At 37.6% G+C, this 21,117-nt stretch overlaps 1 protein-coding gene across 1 annotated transcript; it reads right to left on the bottom strand.

Annotated features, from left to right (window-relative positions):
- Nucleotides 1-15,920: 15,920 nt before the first annotated feature.
- On the bottom strand, nt 15,921-20,212 carry ugt5d1 (UDP glucuronosyltransferase 5 family, polypeptide D1). The gene is made up of 3 exons (XM_084729678.1): nt 19,896-20,212; nt 19,094-19,804; nt 15,921-16,565 (listed from the first exon to the last, which is right to left on the bottom strand). The coding sequence occupies exons 1-3, from the start codon at nt 20,064-20,066 to the stop codon at nt 15,981-15,983; spliced, it is 1,467 nt and encodes a 488-aa protein (XP_084585804.1). The 5' UTR covers nt 20,067-20,212; the 3' UTR covers nt 15,921-15,980.
- Nucleotides 20,213-21,117: the final 905 nt, after the last annotated feature.

Raw genomic sequence — 21,117 nt, forward strand, 5'->3', positions numbered from 1 at the left:
ACCATCTGGACCATACTGTGTGATAGGCATGATGTGTAATAGCAATTCAGTGAGATTAGAATACCCTTCATGTAAGTAATGTAAGAGTGAAAGGGAAAAATGAACTTTTGCCGTAGGGTAGATGGTGTTTAAGGTGAGATATATTCTACCACTGAAAGATGTTTTTTAAGGTTTGCTTTTTTTCTAAATTCATTTCACTTTGTAAACAGTTGGCTTGGGAAGACTTTTGTATGCTTTTTATGGTGCTCGCATTCTAAATGATGGATGCCTTTCGATGACAAATGAAACAGTGTCAAACAGTGTTTTACTACCATTAGATACTGTACTGTACCTCTGTAAATTATCACATGATAATTAAAAAATACAGTGAATTTTTATACTGTTGTCAGTCGTTCTTTACAGCTTCCAAGACTGTTTTTTAATGCACTAAATTATGGATGCAGTTACATTCACAGATGGCAGTGGCCAGTGTTTATCTGTGTGTAAATGATGCATTAGTTATTTTAGTGTCCTTTATTTCGTATTTAAACTTTTACATCTATGATGGACACACCACAACATTAACAATATCATATACAACAATAATAAAAGATGTTTCAAAAACACATTATGCAACAACACATAACAGAAGTTGGTGTATAGTACAGTGCCTCAAAATCACAGTCACATCAGCTATGTGTTCCCATATTAGAAAAATCAAGGAACTATGTTTATGTTGAGAAACATTTTGGTTTCCAATTAACAATGTAACAATACATTTCAATTTCCAATTTATTTATAACTTATTCTAATTCTCCCAATAAAAGGGCATCAATAAAGTTTTCCTGCTTCTCACTCTGCTTCTGATTTACAGTCTAACTCAGACAACAGTAGCTAGAGTATCCAGCTGATATGTCGGAAAAAAGTGCCACTGACACGACTCTGGTATGACCCAAAAAGACACAAGAGGTGTAATAAATGACAACAAAACCAAAATAAACAATCACAAAAAAACAATTGCATCAGATATTGGACAAATGGATATGTTAAACATCGGTACATGCCCAGAATTTCACACTCGGTGCATCTCTACACGAAACCAAAATGTTGCATACTGCTGAATGTGAGCTGGACTTGTGTATGTCCTTGTACAGTCAGGCTTCACATTTTTTTCAGTGTCAGTGGCAAGTAAATGAATAAAATGTGCATGATTACTTCAGAATACAAAATTCCTTTCATTTCTTTTCCATAACAAAACTTAGCTGCTCTCCATTACAGAAATGTCACCTTTCCATATTGCTGCCTGCCTCAGTAATATTGAAATTACTGAGGCATGAAGGTCAGATTAAACTTATTCCTGCCATGTCGGCATCAGCAGTAGGAGTAACAAGGCACAGGAAACCATTGCAGTGTATTAAAAGAAAATGTCTTCTTCATTTAATCTCTTCTAGACTTGTTTCACTGAGAGTGAAAGTGAACAGTGAGATTAAAATCTGTCTAAAATCTGCAACATGTCATGCAATTTACAAACACAAAAGCAGATGAGGATAAAGCTTCAAAGTCCCACATCAGCCACATGCTTCCTTAAACCCAAAGTTTTATTTTCATATGAATCTGAAAAACAAAGCTTAATACATGACAGAACAGTCCACTGTTTATTTGAATTTGCTATTTAAAGATGTACTTGTTTGTGACTTGACTTTGTGGTTTCACAAATTTGTTTACGAATCCAAAGCCAGAGGTTTTTACAAGTTTCATAGCTTTTCAAAATAATTTTCACATTTTATAAAACATTCTTTACCGCTGACATAACATCATCTCAACTGTTAACATATTGTTTAAACACGTGTATTTGCCAGTATTTATTTTCATTACATGTTTTTGTGACTAATACTAATGAGGATGCAAAACACCCAAGGCCACAGTATGTTACAGGTTGCACAGACAGACACACACCAGAACCACAAAAATGTTACAATATTTTTTTTTTCTTAATCACTCCTTTATGATCTACCTAGTTGCTACTAACCTTAATCAAGGGTTCAGATTTATTGTGATATACGCTTAAAAAATATGTATATTCCAATGCATTGTAATGTGTGTGCCCTGGCTCTTTCAGCTCTTAAAACTATGAGGAAGTAAATGAATAAATAAGAAATACAATGAATAAGAAATACCACAAAATGATAAATCACTGCAAGTTATTTGAGGTGCCTGCTGCTCATTATCCTGACCGTCTGAGAGTAAATTACACGTAGACACCTATAATATTACTATACATTTACAACATGAGGGTGTGGGAAGCAGAGAAATGCGAGTTCTTTATCTGAAGTATTTATACCTGTAGATCTCTCAGTGGCTTTGGACTGCCCGCCCTATGAAGCTTATAATTTCATACAAAGAAAGGCTCAAATCATTTCCTTAAAAAACCACACATTTGTCTTGCATCTCCTGATCAGATGGTATCTGCATCGTGGGAATATAAACATCATACACAAAAACAAACCAGATTTGAAGAATTACATAACAGTTACACAATTCATTATTTCGCTGTAGCACATGCACCAGTAATATTGGTGTGTGCATCTACTGGACTCACATTTTCCTGCAGTCTAATATTTTCCTTCTGAGAAGAAAATGAACATGAGACCATGAGCTAAAAAATTATGAAATAGCATGTATAGTGTAGCTCTGATGCAACATCATTAAAATGATCCATGGCAGCTCGTCCAGGCAGCAGCAGCAGGGAGTTGACAGCAGCAGAGGGGAGTTGAAGTTTGCACAAGGACTGCAGGATTAACGTCACAGAGCGCTGATAGCAAGGTGATGAAGAGAGGTAATGATAGTCTGTAGCTTACTAGGTGTGTTCATGCAGCACAGGGGTACAGAAGCTCACACAGACACATGATGAAGCTGCACCCTCGGACTACAGGCTTGAAAGTAAATGGATTTTGACAACAGCACAACTGTACGTTGTACAACAGAAGCACACATCCAGCTGTTTGGAAGTTATGAAGAGATACGGTTGTGCATAATTTCTTTTGGACCTAACTTGAACTTCAGATCATAATATGATGAGATCATGATCATGCCCCTACATGATCAGATAATCACACACGGTTAAGACATTAATCAAATTCACCACAGACCTTTCTGACAAATGTTGGGGGAATTTTTCTCTTCTTTATAAAAAGAAAATTACAGATCATGTTAGCATCACAGTCAACACAAAGATTATCAACTTTAATATGCGGTGCTTGTCTTGGCAGACATTTTCCTTGCAAGTAATTTGTTATAGTGATGCTTTTACTCATTTTCCTAGTAGTAGATATAGTAGTTTTGTATAGTAGAATAAAAAAAAACATTAAAATAATGATGTTCTTTCATGTTTAAACTGGACGTGTATACATACCATACAAACATTCTTGTTAAAAAATAATACTAACCTGCTGAGTATTGGTCAATGAATTTTAGTTTTAAAGCTTCATCACTTCATCACAGATGCATGTAAACATGCAAAATGTCAGCATAGAGAATCAGATGAAAACAAGCCCTCTCACTTCATGTTTTAAGTCATCTGGGGTTAAGCGACCATCATCAGTTTTTACAGAATTTGTATTTGTATCTGTCATATGTCATTGGCAACTTCAGGCAGGTAACTGTGGGTTGTGACAAATCGGCACCAATGGGAGTAAAGCCGGAGTTTGAATTAATTATTAAACACACAGCATCACAACATTTTTGTTAAGCAAACATCAGGCTTAGAACTTCTTCAGGCCCCTTAGCACGAGTTACAAGGCAGAATTTCAACATTTTTGCTCAGTAAGCAATTTGTTAATGTTTAACAGGAGGGATGGACCTAGTTTGTTTTGTTCACTTGTGACTAGTGAACTGACTCATCGATGACTCTTGTAGTTATGTTTTAGAGAATATTATAGATCCAAGACAAAACTGACAGAAGGATTTGGATAAAGGATCAATGAATGAGGCAGACTAGACTCACATATTCAACTGAACAAGGATGGCCCCTCAGATCATCTACTGATTTGCAAGACTGAGGCAGACAGTGACCAGTGAACAGTATGAAAAAACAAATTAGCATAAAAACGGCAGAGATTAATTTCATTGTACAGAGTATTATATAGTTTATCTACTACTGATTTATTTTGTGGTGTTTAACTGTATGCAAGTGATAAATTGGTACAGCTGCAGGCAAGCTGTGGGTCCCGTGGACAAGAGGAAAAACAGTTGTGGTATTAACCACAAAACATAACATCAAAAATAAAATTATTATTATTGTTAAATAAAAATCTCCCCCAGCTTCTTTTTAGCTGGCTAACACACTTCTCACTGTAACTTTGCCTGGAAAAATGTAAACACAAGCTCTTATCAACATTAAAAAAATAACAATATAGAAAGAGCCAATCTTCTCTCTGATGCTCTCATTTGCTTATATATTGAACTGAGCATTAAACTGAGACCAGTAACAGCAACTTCCTGGAGTCTCAGTTGCCTGGCAACAGCTCAGAGCAAAGAAACAGTATGAGGAAAAAAACAACACACTCCTTGCTTGGTCATCTCCCTGGTTGGTGTAAAATTTCACTACAAAACTTTAATGACGCTGTGATGTCAAAGAGTTGAGTTTATGCAGACTCTGATGAAGAAACGTGGCACTGAAACAATCGTCTTTCAAGAAAAATGGCTGTCATTAATTTATTTAATGACAGAAAAACACCTGGATGTCAGCCCACTTACAGCGATGGGCTGACCAGGTGTCAAACTGGAAGAGCTTCAGCGTCTCGACTGCAGCTGTCGAGTGACATGAGTGGTATTTGACCTTTACTCTTTATCTCTGCATCTTGTGAAATGTGTGGAAAAATATTTTCTGTGATCCAAGACGAGGGAAATACTGTGTAAACAATAATTTCATCCTTGTGTGATGATGCACTAATCGGTGTTTACAGACTACAAGTTTTGAGTATTAACCAACATCCCATTAACAATGTTCCAATACTCACTTCAGGAGCCAAAGTGTTGAAATCAATGCCCTCTCATGAATGGCTCCATTGTTTCTCTCTGTCATGGTCAATTGAAAAAATAAAACTGTTGGATAAATCTCACAAAGACACACTGGATCCAGAATCATGGATATGATTTAGATTTTGTCATCATGTTCCAGAAACTACAGTTGGCCAAATATGAACTCACAGTCCTCAACAGATTTATGCAATAATAAAGTTAACGAGTACAAGGACGAAACATAAAAAAGAATGGAAATCAGCACTGAAATGGTCTGTGAATGTCAGCGAGTCAATTGGTTATAATAATCATATACCTGTCAGCCTGTGCGAAGATATCCTTATAATCTAACATTATCTTTTCAACATAATTATGCCCATATTTGTTGGGAAATACAACTAATACTGGCTGCTCCAATTGTTTTCCTCAGAAATATTTTTGTAGTTACACATAATTTTAACAGTCTACAATCCAATAAAAACCCAAACTTTTTTAAACATGTGATTTTAAAAAATTACGTCATGTTGGCACTTGGATAAGATTTATAGAGAAAGATTCCAGTTGTATTTCAAAAGGTGATGGCAAATTTCCAAATTAGAGACTAAAGAACAAAATCACAAAAGATGACCACATTTCTTCAAATATGTATAATATACATAACAAACCTCATACCTCTATATTTTGACTTTTTTCATATATCAATGCCATCCTTTATGACTGTCTGTTGGTTGTTGTTTAAATGTTTAACCATTGAAAAGTATTAAAAAGGAGCTACTAACTTTGTCTAAGTAGCATTCAGTTAGTTTAAAAACATAGTTTTTTGTCCTCAACCCATTCCTTGACATTTTTCTTGTCTCTGTGTTCATTTGTGCATGTGTCAGTCAATATCAGATTCATGTCACTCTTTTCCTCCTAACCATGTTTTTAACTGCAAGTACTGCATCATTCGTCAGGCCCAGGGTGACCAGGCATCCTGAAAAATTCAAGACATCCTTGAATTTTGAGCAGTTGTCCGGAATCGTGTGCTGTTTGTCCAAAAGTCCATATGCTGCATCAAATTACTACTGTGGGCAATAATGCCTGCTTTCAGTTATTTGAAATGTCCTGTTTGATTTGGAGAGTATTATTGATGTGTTTTCATATCATCCTCAGAATTAAAAAGATTGGGTCAGTGCCAGCAAACCTCGAACATCTAGGGCAGGGCTTTCCAAACTTTTCCAAGCCAAGGCCCCCCCAAATAGCATTAGCTTATGGCTGGACCCCCGCTTTTGTAAGGTGTTTTTAAAAAAAAAAAAAAAAAAAAAAACACTGATAAATACTACAGAGGATGTCCAAAAGAACAAAAAAAGACAAACAAACAAACAAAAAACAATCAAATAAATAAACCCCCAAAACACTTTTGAATATATTCTGATTCAGATTACATTATTTCCCTTTAGATTCACATAAAATGGACATTTTAAATAATATATAGTCTACATTATAAATGACATTATATACATAAAAATAATTACATTTTGATTTAATTAATGTTTTTTTCAGCACTTTCCTTTTCCTTCCCCTGAATTTGCTGAGGCCGCCATGACACAAAAAAAGAAATAACTTCTTTTTTTAAATTAAATTAATTATTGAAAGTACTTGTGTATTGAAATACGAACCAACTAATGCAGAGTTACTTTATATGCAAATAAGATAAATTTTAAGATTGGTTTGCTGGCTGTAACTGTGTCACGATGATGACGACGAGTCACGTGACGTGGGAATTTCGGCAAGGCCCGGTGCGTAAACGTTTGATTAACGTTGCGTAGACGTAATGGACGACGTTACAGTTGGCTGACAAACAACAAACACGGCTCAAAACAGGAGGGTGGTGTAGCAGCGAAGCAAGGGGGTGAAAAAGAAAATGATAGGAGAGACATAATACTTCAGACAAACATGAACGACTGTCTCAGATTTTTTCTTTTCAGATGTAGCGTAGCTAGCAAAGAGCCTCCCGAGGACGATGCTAACACTGATGGAGGAGGACGACAGTAACGTTATCCAACGCTAGTAGTTCAACTGTCTCAGCTCGACTTGGATCAGAGCAGCATCTGAGGATCAACCTGAGGATCGACCTGAGGATCAGCATGACACTGAGGCAGACAACCACACCGCCACCTGTTCAACTGCCTCACCTCCATCTTCACTTCAGGTAGGCTACCAACTGTTTCAATCATACATACTGAAAATGAAAATAATCATCACAGGAAAGGCTTGAAATAATCCAAACATGTAAAACACATTGACATTCTTAACTATTTTTCAACTAACAAGATTAGTTGATCGATAATTCAAGAAAATAATCAACAGTCTAATCAGTAATAAAAATGAACAATAACGTTATTTAACAGATAAAGTGAATGCACATTAAAATGCCCATAACTCGTTTTTTTATCGTTATTTTCAAATTAAATTAGTTATTAACTTTGTCTAAATGAACTGTGCAAGGGTTGCCAGATACATCTGATTTTGTACTGCATTCTCTGCAACTGCATTTTAATTGTAAATGCTTTGGCAACACTTGAAAGAGTCAAACATAGTTGGAATTTCTTCCATCATCCAGTTGCTGAAATCTTGGAATGATTCATAAATGTAAACTGCTCCTGTAGAGACAGAATGAATAATCAAATATATTTTTTTTGGTATGAAACACACATTTCCAGGATTATCCTCATTTCTGTGTAACTTTTGCTCCACTTCAGCTAATAGTTATCTTCCACTGCAGAGCTCTCTGCGTGATCCTGCTGCACTTGGCACAGCGTGACAGGCCATCAGACAAAGATCAGCCTTCTCTGTTGTTGACATTTATTTCATCATACAGAACTTTCATATCCGTCCCTCTTTCCTGAGAATAACACTGAATCCATTTATTTTCACTGTGAATTAGAAAATGGTGGGAGGCACCTTATTCGAGGCCAGATGTGGCCCACTGGCCATAAGTTGAGCATCACTGATTTTACAGGGAGTATTCCCCCTATACCACTGCCTTGGGACCCCCTACCTCCCCTGAAAGAAAATAAAATTATGTCAGGCTATTTACAGTCGTGCTATTTCTGTCTTCACCTCTGTCTCACACACAGAGCGAAGCAGAGGAGAGACAGGTGGAGTGATGTTGGTACCAGTTACAAGAAGACCCAGCAGTGACTGTCATGCTAATGTGCTGATGGATTCTGTGTTTTTGTCATTTTTTCTGAGCAAGACCAGAGTATTTGGTTAAACAGATCGGTGATGCTCATTGTTCTCTGTGAAGTTTGTTGGAAGTGATGCTTGGTGCATTGTAGACTCCCTTTGAAAATTGCTTTTTAAATTCTACATTCTTGTCAGCAACCAATCATATTGTAACATAGGAAGGAAAGCTGGCTTAATGTGCTCTGTTTAGTTTGGCATGTAGTAAAAATTTAATTATTTTGTTTGTTTGAATTTACGATAGCTGTTGACTTCTTCTCTTGGGATTTTTGGCTCTTCTTTTACCACCTCAGGTGCTGCTTGAGGTGAAATTAGTTTGCTGCATTGCCCCCTTTTGCTTTCTACATGTTACTGTTTGTTGCACATCTGATTTTTTGTAACCAAACCACTTCCACACTACTGAAGTTGCTTACGACAATATTGTCATCATCACAATATGAATTTATGATATTGTAATTTTGCAATTTGCAGTTTTGCAATCATGAATTATATGGCGCATCCAAATGTTAGACAAATGTTACTATATTCAAACTGCACTGTGTCCTCTCCCAGGGTTTGACATAAAGGCTTAGTCCACTCCTCCACCTCAAGCTGAGTGCCAGACAGCTCTGTTGTCTGTCCTCCAGCTCTAAATTAAAACCAGTTGACCACAGCTATGGAACCGAAATTTATGGAGGTTGAGACTAGACGTCTTTGCAAAGACAAGAGCTAAGTGCCATCCAGGATTCACTTTATGATCGATGGACTGTGACAGAGAAGTATTTCCAAATCACTCCAAACCTGCTTTCACTGATCTCAGACAGTGTGTTTAGATTTCATGTGTTATTGTGGATTAGGGAACAATGCGTAGTAGTAAATATTGCTGCACAATGAATCAAAATGCAGAATGATTAAGTGCAATAACGAAATATAGTGGGAGAAGCTGCAGTTTTTTGATAAAATAAAAATGTGTGACAGAACAGCATTGATTAATGAAATGCTGCAGAGATGCCATGGCTCACTCATCTTCTTCTCCAGATCTAAGAAAACATTCCACATCATTATGATTTGAATAGATTTTTTTTTACTGAAAATTAAAATTAAATAAATGCAAAAGTGATCAGTTTTGCTAATTGTAAGTCATATTGTGATCGCCATGTCTGTCAAAATATTTTCAGTATGATTTTTCTTACCATATCATGCAGCTTTTCACTAAAATCTTTCTCTATTACAAATGTGCTACTGAAAACAAAAATACAGCTGTAATCCTGTAAAGACAAAACTCATGATAAGAAGACAAATGTAGGGTCAGAAAAATATCACAAACACTACATCTGTGTAGCCGTGCGATCCAACAGATTTTGGAGAACGGATACAGTAATGCAGTTTGTCTGGAATTATTTTACATCGCTGAAGTATGAGTGTGATTTCCAGGACTCAACAGACAGCGACACGTGCAAACGCCCAACGAAAGCAGAGCAGGATTTGTTGTGCAGATTGAATGGATCCAAAATTGTGCTTCTGGCCAGTAGTTTCTCCATAGAGAGAGCAATTAATGTGATCTGTGTGTCTGTGGAGAGAATGATGTCACGCCTCACTGATGCCCTTTGGGAACACAAGCCAGTAAGGCTGAATTTGTGAGTGTGTGTATGTTTGTGTTGAGTGATGAGAAGGGGGTACGTGAAACTGTAAGTACATGCTTGATGCTTGAAGAAAAGGGGTATGGGGCAATATGGCTTTGTAAACTAACATTTACACACAGAAAACTAAGCCTGGAGACAAAACGCTATTCTGCTTTTCCAAACCTCAGCACTAAAGTCTTGTGTTTGAACAGTACCAGCTAATTAATGAACATTTTGGTTTTTCTCCTTTTTCTGACAGAGGCTGCCAAGTTAAATAATGAGGCCTCTTAACATCCCAGTCAAAAACGGTTTTCACTACAGCTCATTAGAGTGAGGTCAATAAATAAATATGTCAGTTTATTCCTGTGTGTATTTTCTTGCAAAAAATATCTGAGTTTGATGCAGCCCAGAATTCTGGCAAATGAAAGTGGGGGTTAAATATATGCTGTCTCCAGTTTCAGAAAATCCAGCAGCCTGCCCATATGGACATGATATAAATACGTTTTAGTAAGTGTTTGTATGTTTTATCTGAAACTTGTAAGTAATATAAATGACATTCGAACTATATACAAGATCCTTAGTAAGTTGTGTAATGTGAAACTTATATAAATTGTCAACTTGTGACAGTCAGTCCACATACAGTATCCTTAGCAGTAGGGTTGCATGATAAATATTGAGGCAGATGTTGCTGTATATTAGCTGTTAAATATCTGCTATACTAATATCTGATTTTACAAATTATGTGAAAGCATTTAGCTTAGCATTTGAATTCTTAGGGAAAATGTTCTATAAAAGTATATTTAAAAAGTATATAAACGTATATTTCTGAAGTTTTTTTTGATGAACTTTACGGGGAAAAATAAATGACATTTGAAGAGCCAAAACTGTTTACCTCAAAGAAATTGAATATTTAACCATCCATCTTTGCTTACTACATTTGAGTCTCTCGTACCCTCAGGTGTGCAGAAACTACAGGTTATATGAACTTCTTTTTAAAATACAAAAAAATTGGAAATGATCAGTTACCCTTACAGCTTTGCCATTGTTGATTATTGAGTCTATTGAGCCTTGCCCCTTAGAGAAAGAAAATCACAGCTGTAGGCCACCAGTAAGTTAGACTGTGTTATTATCCAGAAGTAGATGGGGGTGGAGAGAAAAAAAAATATGAGAGACCTGACAGTCCTGCCTTTGATTTTGATCCATTTTCGATTCAGCTAATTTTGCCTGATTTTCAGTTTTCGAAATTGTGACACCCCTACAACAAATACAAACATTACATACGGAAAACATAATCTGCCAGGCACTTCACTTAGAAACAACATAATATTTACTTGATTAATACTACTTTATTATTATGTTTTATAGTTTTTATAGCCTATATGGTAAAGGTACACCCATACTCAAAGTTTAGCATTCAGTCATATGAAGGGATCTGCTTTCCCTGAATTTAGCCTTGACTAGTCCTTAACACAAAACATGCACAGTGACATCATGCTGTACCAACAATGATCACAAGAAGGATTTTCCAAGGAAACAGGGGGTGCAAAGTCAGAGAGGGAGGGAGGCAGGGAAAGAGAAGGACGAGAGAAGAGCCAGGGCTGAAACAGATCCAGAGAGGGATCTGAGGACACAATGGGAGGAAGGCCGTGAGCTCACTGTCACAGTTGCTGATAGCAGTGACGAGACAGAGACATGCACAGCACCTGTTTTATGTATGCATGTTGGCCGTCCCTGCAACAGATGTTAGGGTGTCTGACCCTGCGCCTGGACTAGTCAATAAATCCCTTGGGGCAAAAGTAATGCAGAGGAACCACACGTAAAAAGTTGTGCAACTCATAATTACATGGATTATCACTCAGGAAGTAAGGTTGCAGTAAATCTTGACTTAAAGGTTTTTCCTTGACCTTAAGGGTACATTTATTCTGAGATGATAAAGACAACCAGTTCATCTGCCAGGAGACATTTCTGGAACAAAACAGTTTGGAGTGCTTTATCTGGCTTAAAAAGGGAAAACTGGGATGTTTCCACGATACATTAAAGGCATTCAGCAATTGATTTTAAACAGAGACAAAATAAGCCTATTAATGTCTACTTGAGTATGTTGTTGGACCAGTTCAGATTGGATTTGTATTTGTTTAAAACAGAATGATTTACATTTATTGGTTTGGCTGGTTTCAACTCGTCATTAAACTGTGATTTAAGCAACAGTTGCATCAATTCTTCCATTTTATTCCACGACTCAGTTTTAATTGAAACTCATTCAAACTTTTTTCAAAGTGCTGGATTAAGTCTTTGGCCACTTCAGAGTTACCATTACAGCAATATGCCACACAAAGTCCACTGAGTATCAAATACTCTTTAGGGTCAAAATGTGGCTGGTAAACCTTTGTGATTTCCTAACTGGCAGAAAATAGCAGTTGTGGTCAGCTTCAATTCATGTTGTCACTGAAATGAGGTACTGTAATCTGTGTTGCAAATTTCTCCGGTATGTATTACTCTACCATATTGGCACCGGATTTCAGTACAAATTTGTGAAGGAAATCAGGCATACACTGAGGAATACAAATATTCCACATACACGGTTCAATGGCATGGTCGATAAAATGTAAGAGAGAGAAACAATAACATGAGAGACCTCTTCAGCTTCAACATTATATTACATATAGAAAATATACTGGCAACCCTGTCATGTATTGTATGTCCTTTGGAATAATTTGATATAGCCTATTTTTTTTACACATCTACTGTGTAATGTTCAGACGTCTTTGATTCCTACAGTTCATTCCCTCACAATGTTTTGTGTTCCCTAGCAATAAGTTTTGCATTCCCTCGCAAGAAGTTCCCTCACAAAACTTTTCGTGTTTCATTTGTTCTGAGCCATATGTCTCTTTCCACTCAACTGTTCCCAGTGCAACGCCCCAATGGATCAGCTGATTGAGGTAGGACACAGTGAACAGCTGTGCCTAACAGCACTGTGCTCTTGGGCAGCACTTCTCAGAGGCTGGTATTTAAAAAAAAATAGTACAATACCATCCACAGCATGATAATGTTCCTGAAATTCACTTACCGATGCTTAGGAGTGGCAACAGTAATCCCACTTCGCCAGAGACATTCGGATTGGCAGGGTTTTTCTAGGCATGGTCAACCTACACCCACACATTGAAGTTTCTAATATTCACTGACAGAAGGAGAGAAGGTACACATGCTCATTTCCCACCCTCGATCCCACATGCAATAATTGGTAAATGTATGTACTTTGTTCCACTTACATCAGGCTTTCTTAAAGTCTCTGTAGAAAATCTATTTCACCATATGGCGCTTACTAAAAATAAAGGCTTCCCCCATGTAGGATTTAAAGAAGTACTTGCAAGTCAGCTGGAGGAGGATGAAACCCCCATGACAGTTTCTTCCATGACAAATTTCATCATCTGGTGGTTTGTTGATGGAGGAAACACTGTGTTCCAAGATCTCCCATACAGCAAGAGCTAAAGTAGGTAAATATGTTGTGTCTAAGATAGCAAAAGTAATAGCTTTAGATGTCCATGCTCATGATAACATTTATTCCTTTTACTTGAGCTGATTGAAGGATTCATTTATTGTTGTCAGAGACACCTCTGCACAGGATGTCCTAAGACACGTGCCAACTAATCTACACCTCTGCCATTACAGATTACATGTTTTATAAGAATGAAATGATAGGTCAGTCACTTTTTGTACAGTGGTGTTCAACTTGCCTCCTAGGGCATTGAACAACCTCACTCATCTTGTAAATCAAAAACATATGAGCCTTTATCAAAGAGATCTTTCCTTTCCAGCCACTGATTGTTTCAAGGCATCTGTTTCTGCACTGTTCAGAGAAGAGAAAATGGTTTTTAATACCATCTATTTTCTGAAATTATAGGATTTTCCATAGTTATTTTTGAGGTTTGTCTCCTCACTGGTATTGACTTTAGTTTAAAAGATGAAGTAATTTATCAGGATTGATATAAATACAAAGAATAACAAGCAGGACAGGATCTCTGAGTTTTCCATAAAAACAGATCGCCTGTGGTGTCCCGGTACCAATAAATATGTGTTGTTGATACTGAAATTAGTTTTCCGTTTCCCACACAGTTGTATAACACAGACATCTCAAAGAAAACACTGCATTGTATTCCCTGACACATACAGCAAATAGATTGTTGTATGTATCAGCCAAATCTGTTTCTTTGAGATCTGGGTTAGTTTCTTCATGTTATCAAATCTTCTTGATGAAATAATGAACTAAATTATGATTTGTCCTCTGGACCAGTGGAAATTTGGCCTCACAGCCTCACCAGAAAATGCAGTGTATAGTGTGGGTATTTGTTTTACAAGTTTTGGATTTGCACAAGGACTTCTGCTGGAATGCAGGCATCTGACGCCAAGACATCTGTGAAATGAAGCTACAGTTACAGACAACAAGAACCAAGTTACAGTATCATGGTCTTCACTACTGCAGGACTGACAAACAGAAACTGTTACTTTTAAATTAAAATGTAATGAGGTTTTTTCTAATCAAAAATTAAATGAAAGTGGGGCAAATAAGTTACAGAATTCAGTATGTCTTGATTATCTGGACTAGGCTTGAACAGTATCTGTATTTTCATACCTTCATACTACGGCTGCACACCATGGTCAAAAAGTCATATTGCAGGTATTTTGACAGAAATTGTGATAGTATATTTGATATGATTAGTGGGAATAATAATTTTTGATAATATTCATAATTTTTTTCTTGAAATTGTTATGATGTGACATTTGAAAACATGTTTTCTTATATCTGGAAAGCAAGATTTGTAGGCCAGGGCATCTCTGCAACACTACAGGACTTCATTAAATTCTGTTTTGTCACACATTTTTTTTGCATATACAATTTCTGTTGATTTAGATATTACACTTGGACATATCACAATTTCGATTCTTTTGCAATGAATTGTGCAGCCCTGCTTCATACCTTCCAGACACTTCGCCAGAGTAAATGTTTTTATATCAGTATTTGTGCAAAACAGCTCAACTCATCTCTCCTCATTTTGGGTAGGACACCTATATTTAGTTTTCCACTGCAGATAGTACTTCTCAGCGTTGGCAGAGATGACTGTAATGGTGAGGGTATTCCCACATTTGTGAAATGGCAACAAACTCAGGAGCTTTGATTTGGTATTAGAAGCTGCAGCCATTATTCAATGACAAACTGAAACCTCTACTGTACATTTACTGCCAGATTGACAACTTCACTGCTCACCTGTTCCTCTACTGCATGCATTCACTGTCACTCTCTGCCACTGGCTCTCTTGTGCTCACTAAGTTTAAGTTACTAGTTACAGTTCTAAACACAATGATCACCTGCAACAGTTTTGTAAGACTGGGCTATACATTCTTTACAGCTGAACCAATTGGATAGTGAAATGTAACATAATGTAAACATAAACAGGCGCATCATATTTATGTTCTAAACTAGGGTACTTCTTTTGTGATAATGGCTGACTGTGAGTAACTGCAGATGGATACAATCTGACCAACAATCTTCAAAACAAAAAGTGATCAAGGTTTTGTCACACAAACACAGTTTGCCCAAAAAAAATTGACATTTGACAGTTAATTTTAATAGAAAAGGGGAAACATTGCTTTCAATATATTAATTTATTTTTAACATGGCCAAATAGGGCTGGGCATTATGGCTTAAAATTCATATCTCAATATTTTTCAGCTATTCTATATATATATATATATATATATATATATATATATATATATATATATATATATATATATATATATACGATATATATCTTGACACATTTTCTATATAACAGCATACTGCACATTCAACAAAACTGTATGGATGACTATTTTCACACAATGTTAACACAATGAGATTTTTTACAGTAATGCAGGTATAATAAATAGGTATATACAACACTTATGCCAAATCATGATATAACGATATCAAAAATATGAAAGGATATCAAGTCTTTAATCACAATACCAATATCACATCTTTATATTACCCAGCCCTATGGCTAAATCAATTGACTGATTGTCACTTCACTTCATAAATAATAATCTGATACAAATTAGATACCTTAAGATGTATGTCTAAATATAATACTTTAGAGAACTCAAAGTTGACCTTAATCAGTGTTGTTTAGTTTTGGTCTTTCTTCTACTTCTGCCACAGAGGAACCTGAAAAAGGCCAGAGTAGAGAGCAGCAATACAGTCGCTGCAGTCAGTAACAGTAGCACAACATCTAAACAGTAGTATGAGTACCAGGGCATTTTATAGGCCTCTGTACGGAGGTGAGGAGCCCCTTTATGACGCATCACGTATTCCACCCAGTAGATGGCCTGATCCATGGGTTTCATTGGCTGATCTCTGTGCAAAGTTGACAATCTCTGCATGTTCAGTCTGTAGCTGTCCTGATGGAGCACTTCGTTGAGACCTTGCTCAAAATTGTGACTGTTGATGTCACCTAGTTCGATGATCTTGCCAGCCCCCCTCTCTTGCAGACGCAGCAGGTTGTCATACTGGTCAAAGAACAATGGTATGCCGAGCACGGGGACTCCGTGATAAATGGCCTCCTGGACTCCATTGGTTCCACCGTGAGCTATAAAGACTTTCGTCTGTGGGTGGCCCAGGAGGTCCTTCTGCAGCATCCAGTCCACTATCAGGGTGTTGTTGCCCAAAGTAGAGGGACGCTCTCCTTTGTGCCTCCATATCACCTGATCAGAGAAGCAAAAGAATCATTATGGATTAACTTTTTACTTTGCTAGTGGATTACCTGTACACCAGCAAGTACATAAAATAATGACGTTGCCATTGTAGCCTGTCTCCATTCACACTATCATAGAACTCTTATATTAACTGTATTTGTGGTCATATATAAAGTTAATTACTGCAGTTAATTCCTGTAAAAAAAAAAAAAAACAGTACTTTGGCATTTTTTTCAAGTAGGTACTTGCTTTCCCAGCCCTGAGCTGAAAGCTGCAGGAATCATTTACTCACTGCTCAGAGTGTGCTCCCTGCCTTGAGCTGAAGGTCAGCCTTGGGCTGTGCAAATCACTTACTCATTCTCAAGTTCCATGCCACAGTCAGTAGCAGTCCATGAATAAGCATCACAACCCATGATATAATTTGTTCATGAATTTGATCCATTCAGTCTGATAACATTTGGAAAGTCTAGAAGAGCTGCACAGTTCAAATTATTTCATGCCATTCCAGTTAACTGATAGGTAAACCTGAAGTTAGGCCTAACAGGCTTGGCTGGCGAAAGTCTCTGGAAAGTCTCATGCTCTATGGGCCCTGGAGGCAGTAAGAGCCCTGGGTAACTGACTTGGCTACTTGAGTGACTTGAAAATCCAATTCTTTTCAGTGAGTGACTCATACAAACTCAGTTCAGTCACAACAGAAAGAGACAAACCTCCCTTCTCCAATACATTTTATATAGGGAGCACTTTCCTAGATATTTAGAGACACTTTACATGACATGATATTACAACTCCAATTGTCACTGCATTTACAGGCTAAAACTCTGTATATCAACATCATCCAGAAACACTGCTGATTTCTCTGGGGCTCGAGCTTATTTGAAACGGACTGACGCAAAGTGGGAAAGTGGGCTGTTGCCTGACGAGTCCATATTTGATGTAGATCATGGACGTTGTGTCCTCCGGGCTAAAGAGGAGAAGAGCCATCAAGATTGTTACCAGAGCTAACTTTATGATGGTACTGGGGAGTGTTAGTGCCCATGGCATTATGGCTAACATTTGTGAAGGCCCTTCCTCTATAAATCAATCCATCCATTTTCTTATACACACTCTTATGACTCATAAGACACCCTGGCAGCCAGTCTATCGCAGGGCCGTAAATCCCTTTGTTAATGTCTGCCTTGGAGGACTGATTTATTAATTTGTAGTCTTTTATTAATTCCTCTCTCTGCTTAAACTTTAATATTGCTTTTAATTTGATGTATTAGTGATAGATTAATTACTGCATGAATATCTGTAAGACTCTCGAGGTCAAACAAGTAGCAATTTGAGCTGCACATTCGAGTCTCGTTAACACTTCATGTAGGGGTGTGCGATATGACGATATTAGATTATGAAGGATTAGAATGTGTCCACAATCTGCCTTTACAGAGAGGTTGTTGTATTGTGCTACAGTGGGCATTCTATCTGTTGCAGTTCTGTGTTTATACACGACATGAACGTTTTTTCTGAGCCAAATCACACTATTTCCTTGTTTAATCCTGTCCCTAGAGACATGTAGATAAACCAATCATAGGAAACCATTGTCCATTGGAATTCCTCCACACCCCTTTTATTTCACAAGCGGGAAGTGGTGTATGAAAATGAAAACACCACCAGCCTGTCCACTTCCTTGGATTAGTTCCTCCACACACACACCACAGGTGGAGAGACAGTGAAATTTAACAGGTGAAGTAACTTGGAAGATTTCTCAATAACATCTACACTCATTCTGGTAAATAAGTGCAATAAAACCCTCACAAGTTAAAAGCCAATACTTTATCAATACACCTGTTCAATGAGCATTAACATGTATGGAGAGCCATATTTTATCTGCTCTGCCCGCCAGTCACGGGCGATTAATAGCGAATTGAAACAATCCAAAACATAAGTTCTCTGTATGTTGTCAGAGTATTTAGCTTAGTTTTCCACACGTGTTAAAATCTGTCAAACTGTTGTAAACTTACTGGCGGCTGAGACAAAAAGCTCCTCCTCTCTGCAGCAGGGAGGACGACAGACGACAGGATTAAATTAAGGACTGATGTCTTTGTTCTTCATGCTTTACAAACTTCACTCAGTGTTTTGATGTCAGGAATATGATTTTTTATAAATGCAGGAAAGCAGTGTGGTGCATCAGATGATTTTAAATAAAAAATTTAGACTTCATTCCAGTGACACATTGAGTTTATGTAATATCTTACAGTTGCTGTTGTAGTTATTTATAAAAAATATTTAATTGTCACAGATTGGACACACAGATCTGTCCAGATCTGTTCAAAAGGGTACTTTGGCCTAAATGGTCTGTTTTTCTTTTTTCTTTTTCCTTCTATGTTTTTTAAATAGGCAAATTAGTTTGGCTGGTTACTGTTCAATAAAACAGCATGACAGCGAATCAAGATAAAATCATGATCGTGATCCTGCCACCAAAAAAAATAGTGATATGATCTTTTTGCCATATCGCACACACCCAATGTCATGTCAGTGCATCACTGAGCATGTGTTACCTTCTGTGGCATCTTGGCAAAGATGCTGGCGATATCCTCTGCGACCACTTTGGGCAAAGCGTTAACCAAAGTTCCCAGACTCATGATGATCACTCCATGCTCCCCGGCACTCTGAACGAACTCTTCTAGGTCTGGTGGCAGAGGCTGGGCTGGTTTACACTGGAACCCTCCTATGTAGATGATATTTGGCATTGTGGGCCGAGGGAATTCAAACACGAAATCTGACCTGAACAGCCAAATGTCTGCTTCCTGAAGAAGTGAGATGATGTCACATCCACCCTCAATATATTTATCACAGATGGCATCGTAGCTCTGCACTATCAGGGATTTCTGAATCATTACAATGCTGTAGAAAAGCATGTTCTTGACCCTCTGGATGAAATTCATTTTGTCCGTTAAGCCCGATCCTGGTATTGGGATGTAGGAGAGAGGTGAGGGGGCTATTGCAAAATGGCCCTCTCCACCGGGGATCCAGCGAACATTGAGGACCATGGGAAGTTTGAGATACTTGGCTAATACAACCCCCGGTGCTATGGCTGGGTCAGTGAGAACAAGATCATATTGTGAATCCTTCAAGCTTTTGATCAACTTTTTATCTTCCAAGATTTGAGCAAGAGCATCAGACCACAATGAATGGGCCTGAGTAATCATAGACATGAAATCCCTGGTGATTTTGAAGAAAGTAAGTGCCGAAGCCCCTTCTCTCTGCGCCTGAAAGAGAAAGTGAGAAAAAGTGGTCAAAAAGTAATCATCTTGATATGTGAATGACTAAACGACCTACACATGATCCAGAATGACTCACCCTCATTTGCTCCTCCAGGAACACATCAAAAAAGTTCTCCATACCTACATTCAGCTTGATAGTGATGGATGTGTAGAGAGGAGACTTTTCTGGGATGTACCAGCTGTTGCTGGCTCTTATCACAGTGAGGCTGTGTCCCCTGGCATGAAGTTCTTCCATCAGGATCTTCATATTGATCCAGTGGCTGCCGTCTACTGGAAACACCAGAATGTTTCCTCCATCACAAGGAGGTGTGAAGGAAATCAGGCATACACTGAGGAATACAAATATTCCACACACACGGTTCAATGGCACGGTCCCTAAAATGTAAGAGAGAGAAACGATAACATGAGAGACCTCTTCAGCTTCATTATGTTACATATATTTTAGAAAATATACTGGCAACCCTGTCATGTATTGTATGTCCTTGGAATAATTTGATATAGCCTATTTTTTTTTTACACATCTACTGTACTTAATTGAAAAAAAAAACATGAGAAATGTAAACAAATCAATATCAGTCATGCTTTTTAAGAAAAACAATGTTCAGACGTCTTTGATTCCTACAGTGCATTCCTTCACAGTGTTTTGTGTTCCCTCACAATATCTTTTGTGTTACCTTGCAGTAAGTTTTGCATTCCCTTGCAATAAGTTCCCTCACAAAACTTTTCGTCTTTCATTTGTTCTGAGCCATATGTCTCTTTCCACTCAACTGTTCCCAGTGCAACGCCCAAATGGATCAGCTGATTGAGGTAGGACACAGTGAGCAGCTGTGCCTAACAGCACTGTGCTCTTGGGCAGCACTTCTCAGAGGCAGCAGATTTATCAACATATTATAGGTGTTGTTCTGACTCACAAAGCAACTGTTGCTGAGAAGAAGAAACAAACTGTATTCACTTAAGACTGTTTATAACTTTTCTTTCATATAACCATGCTTATTAATGTGCAGTAGTACTATATCAGTAAGTAAAGTGCCTCAATCATCTGATCCATAATGGAGTGTTGTGCTGGGAGCTGCTGAGTGGAAACAGACATATGGCTCAGAATGAATGAAGAAAGAAGAAGTATTGCGAGGGTGTGCAAAAGATATGCGAGGGAACAAAACAAAAAAAAAATCTTGCTGTGACCCTCAGTGGGCTCTGTAAATTTCAGCTTCTTCAAAAGTGAATATTTTCTGGTTTCTTTACTCCTCCATGACAGTAAATAGTAAATATCTTTGGAACAAAACAAGAGGGGCTTTGTG

Source organism: Lutjanus erythropterus, chromosome 11 (genome assembly GCF_056507025.1).
Source record: "Lutjanus erythropterus isolate fLutEry1 chromosome 11, fLutEry1.hap2, whole genome shotgun sequence".
NCBI classification, from domain to species: domain Eukaryota; kingdom Metazoa; phylum Chordata; class Actinopteri; order Lutjaniformes; family Lutjanidae; genus Lutjanus; species Lutjanus erythropterus.